A 5,536-nucleotide genomic window follows, 5' to 3' on the forward strand; every position below is an offset into this window, starting at 1 on the left:
ATAAATAAAAATACTCACTCAGCTCTTCTGGAGGCTTTGACCACTGGCAGCAGCTTCAGAAGACATTCCTCTGATGGGTCATATTTCCTCAAATCAAACACATCCAGCTCCTGATCTGAGTTCAGTAACACAAACACCAGAGCTGACCACTGAGCAGGAGAGAGTCTGGTTCCACTGAGACACCTGTAACCTCCTCTGTTCAGGTAAGTCTGTACTTCCTGCACTAGAGAATGATCATTCAGTTCATTCAGACAGTGGAACAGATTGATGGATTTCTCTGGAGATGGATTCTCCCTGATCTTCTCCTTGATGTACTCGACTGTTTCCTGTTTGCTGTGAGAGCTGCTTCCTGTCTGGGGCATTAAGCCTCGTAAGAGAGTCTGATTGGACTCCAGTGAGAGACCCAGAAGGAAGCGGAGGAACAGGTCCAGGTGTCCATTCTCACTCTGTAAGGCCTTGTTCACTGCACTCCTGAGGAGATCAGACATGTCTGACTTGTTGAGAAGATCAGACAGATCAGTGGTTGGTTGTTCTGTCACATTTCTGCTGATGAAGGAGAGAAACGTGTATAAAGCAGCCAGAAACTCCTGAACACTCAGATGTACAAAGCTGAACACCTTCCCCAGGTGAAGCCCAAACTCCTCTCTGAAGATTTGGGTACACACTCCTGAGTACACCGACACTTCTCCGACATCAATGCCACACTCTCTCAGGTCTTCCTCATAGAAGATCAGGTTTCCTTTCTCCAGCTGTTGGAAAGCCAGTTCTCCCAGTGCCAGGATACTCTCTCTGGTCTGCTGAGGATCAGGGTCACATTTCTGATGGTACTTTTGGTCCTTGTGTTTGATCTGAAAGATCAGGAAGTGTGTGAACATTTGAGTCAGAGTCTTGGGGACCTCTCCACGCTCTGCTCCACCCAACATTCTCTCTAGAACAGTGGCTGAGATCCAGCAGAAGACTGGGATGTGGCACATGATGTAGAGGCTTCTTGAAGACTTCATGTGTGAGATGATTTTATTGGCCAGGCTCTGATCACTGATCCTCTTCCTGAAGTACTCCTCTTTCTGAGGATCACTGAACCCTCGTACCTCTGTTACCTGGTCTACACACTCAGGAGGGATCTGATTGGCTGCTCCTGGTCGAGAGGTTATCCAGAGGAGAGCAGAGGGAAGCAGATTCCCCTTGATGAGGTTTGTCAGCAGCACATCCACTGAGGCTGACTCTGTCACATCACACAGTCTCTCATTCTTCTGGAAATTTAGAGGAAGTCGACACTCATCCAGACCATCAAAGATCAACACCACTTTGTAGGAGTCACAGTCTATTACTTCTAGTTTTCTTATTTCAGGGAAAAAGTGATGAAGAAGATCCATCAGACTGAGATGTTTCTGCTTCATCAGATTCAGCTCTCTAAAGGGAAGTGGAAACATGAAGGTGACGTCCTGATTTGCGTTTCCTTCAGTCCAGTCCAGAATGAACTTCTGCACAGAGACTGTTTTTCCAATTCCAGCAACTCCTTTAGTCAGAACACTTCTGATGGACTTGTCTTTAAAGAGATCATTACATTTGATGGGTGTCTCCTGTGTTGCTGGTCTCCTGGACGCTGTCTCAATCTGTCTCACCTCATGTTCATTATTGACGTCTCCACTCCAACCCTCTGTGATGTAGAGCTCTGTGTAGATCTCATTCAGAAGTGCTGAGCTTCCATGCTGTGAGATTCCTTCATTAATTCTTTTAAACTTCTCTCTCAGGCTGGATTTCAAATTTGCCTGATACACAGGGGCCACAGACTCTAATAAACAAAGTAATAAGATGTTTTAATGTAAAATCACTGAACACAGGATTAAATGTAAAATTCAAATGCTGCTGTTCATTCCTGATTCATGTAGTAAATATTCCTGAAGGAACAGGACCATTGTACAGAGTCACCACAAGCTGGACCACGAACAGAACAGAAAAGCAGCAGATGTACATGATACTAAACTCGAACTTCAAACTAAAAGTGTTCCTATCTAAAACTATTTCCTCTCTCTGAAGTGAACCTGATGGAATAAAGCCATGACTCAGAGCTCTTACTGTTGTGCAGTGTGTTAGCGAGATCTGTGTGGTTCATGTTCTTCAGGACGTGCAGTGTGATCTTCAGCGCTCCGTCTCTGACACTGTGCAGATCCTCCTCATCCTGCACCTCCCTCTCAGTGCATGCTGGGTAATCTGGACTCAGGAGCTTCCTAAACCTCTCCAGCTCATTCTTTATCAGAGTGATGACTTTGTGTTCCAGCACCTGGTTAGAAACACACAGGAACACATCTAAATATTATAATGTTACACACTGAGAGATGCTTTTATTTTATGAAAAGAATAAAAGTCTCTTTCTATTCCCACAGTTACAGCTGAAATTCTGTCTGATTACCCATAATGCTGCTGCACATCAATAAATCTGTAAATTGTCATGATCTTAAATAAAAAACCTTCAACCTGCTCACACACAAGTTACACACATTAAAAAGACACGCACCTTGAATATGGAGTCCAACTGATTTCTGCTGAGGTTTGATTTCTTCTGTTGTGGTCTGTGAAGAAATAAAACACATGATGTAATATAGACTATATGTATTCATAGCTGCAGAACACACACTAATACATACAGAGACAGATATAGAACACTATCCTCTTAACACAATACACTGATTTCAGGATTTCTCACTGACACTAACATGTTTATGAATAAAATAGTGATCTAGTCATTAATGTCCCAGGTGTAAATGTTGTTGTGTAACACCACAGACCCTCCAGCTCAGGGACTGCAGGCTGAACTGAACTCTTAAAGCAGTTTTCCTCACCGCCAGTCCGAGAGCTGCAGCACTGCACAATTTAGTGTTTTACTGCTTCAACACCTGATAAAGATCATGAAGGGCTTCAGAATGAGACCAGTGAGTTTGATCAGGTGGAACACTGCTGTAAAACACCTCACTGTACTGACCTCACATCAGGAGAATTGGCTCTGTCTCTGAAGGTAAATGGATGCTCCATTGACTCGTCACTCTTCATGGACACACAGCTGGGTTCTGGTGAGTCTGATCTCTTTCCCTCCATCATTCTAGAATTAAACAGAAATATCAGCAATAATTAATACTCTGCTGTCTCAGCACTGTTACACAATGTGTTCATCATTAAACACCAATAATTCCATCTTTTTAATTCAGCTCCAGTCTGCACACTTATTCAAACAGGAGACACGCCCCATACCTCAGGAATTACACTGATGTCAGGAGTCCCAATCACAGATAACTGACTCAGCTGGGTCTTAAAGCCTGTAGAGTTCACTGACTCAAAGCTACGCTGCTCTTCTCCTCCACATTACACAGTCCTTTTTACTCTTCTCTCAGTGAATGATTTCTCTAAACTGTTCTTAGATCAGATCAGTGATATATTCACTGCTATTAAACACCTTAAACCAAAGTTTCCTCTGTTAACTAGTGAGTGTTTAGAGATACAGATCTGTTCCATGAGACGGTGTGTGTTTATTGCTGGTGAATGGAAAAGTAACTCACCTCTCGTCTCTCTTTAAGTCCTGTTCTCCAGACACACTCATGTTGGAGGTCATGTCTCCTTCTCCAGATTACAGCAGGACACACGTTTACTTCACTCCAACATCGGTGTGTTAAATCAAACCCTGTATCAGCACAGAGTTCACTTACAGGAAATAGTCTCTGTATCAAGTCATAAAACAACCTGTGTACATTCAAACTTCAGTACAAACCCACAAAACTCTTCTGCATCTAGTGTACATTCAGTGTGTTTATATATTATAGCTTTAGATGTAGATACTCACTGTGTTTTTACTCCTGAAATGGTGTATTTTCCCCTCCACACAAAATGGAGACTGACTTTCACTTTCACTGTCTACCTGCTTATTCTGCAGAGGGGGAGGGGCAGTGAGGTAAGGTAATAAACACACACACACACACACACACACACACACACACACAGATATCTTTTGTTTTCAGACAGCTTTCTGATCCATCGAGCAAAGGCCTGTAAATACTGAAAGTATAAGCCTGAAAACGCTGCAAATACAGAGAACAGAATTAAAAGTCTGGTAAAATCTACATCACACACATTATCATTTCATCACCTTCATTTATTATCTCGTGACTTCATTCAGCTGTGCACGAACAACTGTCAGAGCTCTATACAAATATATAAACTAAAATAAAATAACAGGAGCTAGAAACACTCAGCAGATCATTAGATAAAGAAGCAGAACTCATACACTGAGTAAGTTTACTGAAATATCTGCAGAAATGTATTTTTTCTGCTTTTCCCTTAATGAGAGCGAGTATCCTGATATTAGTGAGGATTGGTGTGTAAGTAGTTTTTGTGTGAATAATGAATGTTACTCAGAATAAAGGTGATGATGGAGAGTAAGTTAAACACGTTGGTCAGACGAGTAACTAACCCAGTGTTTCCCAATCGAGGTTCTGTCTGATGAGAGCAGGGGTGCGTGTAAAAATCCTTCAAACATTTTCTAAAATTATCAAATGTGTAGAAAACATTTAATATAGATGAGAAATATCTGATGTCTGAAATAATAACACAGACACAGAAATAATAAGACAGACACACACATACACAACAACAATAATAATAATAATAATAATAATAAACTAGACCAGTACATTTCCTGAAGAAAATGTGTGCTGCTTGCCATGGCAAAATTCGGATCAGGCGCCAATACTTTCGATAGCCGGAAGCGTAGAGTGCCAATACTTTTGACAGTTGACGGCGTAGGGTGCCAATACTTTTGAGAGCTGGAGGCGATGGGCATCAATTCTTTTGAGAGCTGGAGGCACAGGGCGCCAATACTTCCGAGAGCCGGCCGTGTAGTGCAGCTATACTTTTTAGAGCTGGCTGTGTAGGGCGGAAATACTGTGGAGAGCCAGCCATGTGGGGTGCCAATACTTTTGAGAGCCGGGCGTGTATGGAGGAAATTCTTTTAGAGCTGGCGGTGTAGAGTGCCAATTCTTTCGCAACTCAATGCAAGTCTATGGGAAATTCTCAGACTTTGAGCTTCCGTACCGGGAATGCCGACATCAACCGTCGATCTCCGACAAACGGTGCGGGACTAGTTTCGCACCGAAAAAAAAGTGGAAGAAGAAGAATAATTATAATTATAATAAGTTGGCCAAATAACAATAATAGTGCTTTTCAAGCACCATTAATTATAATAATAATAATAATAATAATAATAATAATAATAATAATAAGGCGGCCGAAGAACAATAGTAGTGCTTTTCAAGCACCATTAATTATAATAATAATAATAATAATAATAATAATAATAAGTAGGCCGAAGAACAATAGTAGTGCTTTTCAAGCACCATTAATTATAATAACTAGACCGGTACATTTCCTGAAGAAAATGTGGATGGTGCTTGCCATGGTAAAACAGGAATGGGGCGCCAATACTTTCAAGAGCCGACGGCGAAGGGCGCCAATGTTTTTGAGAGCCGGACAGATAGGGCGCAAGCACTGT

At 41.9% G+C, this 5,536-nt stretch overlaps 1 protein-coding gene across 1 annotated transcript in view; it reads right to left on the bottom strand.

Annotated features, from left to right (window-relative positions):
• Window positions 1-4,957, bottom strand: part of LOC108261599 (NACHT, LRR and PYD domains-containing protein 3) — a 619,868-nt gene extending 614,911 nt beyond the window's left edge. The window contains exons 1-8 of the mRNA XM_053678834.1: window positions 4,680-4,957; window positions 4,460-4,528; window positions 3,833-3,916; window positions 3,552-3,710; window positions 2,981-3,097; window positions 2,516-2,570; window positions 2,077-2,281; window positions 19-1,792 (exon numbers count right to left, since the gene is read on the bottom strand). Coding sequence (XP_053534809.1) covers window positions 19-1,792; window positions 2,077-2,281; window positions 2,516-2,570; window positions 2,981-3,097; window positions 3,552-3,604 — 2,204 coding nt within the window. The 5' untranslated portion in view covers window positions 3,605-3,710; window positions 3,833-3,916; window positions 4,460-4,528; window positions 4,680-4,957. The remainder of the gene's footprint in view (window positions 1-18; window positions 1,793-2,076; window positions 2,282-2,515; window positions 2,571-2,980; window positions 3,098-3,551; window positions 3,711-3,832; window positions 3,917-4,459; window positions 4,529-4,679) is intronic.
• Window positions 4,958-5,536: the final 579 nt, after the last annotated feature.

Source organism: Ictalurus punctatus, unplaced genomic scaffold (genome assembly GCF_001660625.3).
Source record: "Ictalurus punctatus breed USDA103 unplaced genomic scaffold, Coco_2.0 Super-Scaffold_100056, whole genome shotgun sequence".
NCBI classification, from domain to species: domain Eukaryota; kingdom Metazoa; phylum Chordata; class Actinopteri; order Siluriformes; family Ictaluridae; genus Ictalurus; species Ictalurus punctatus.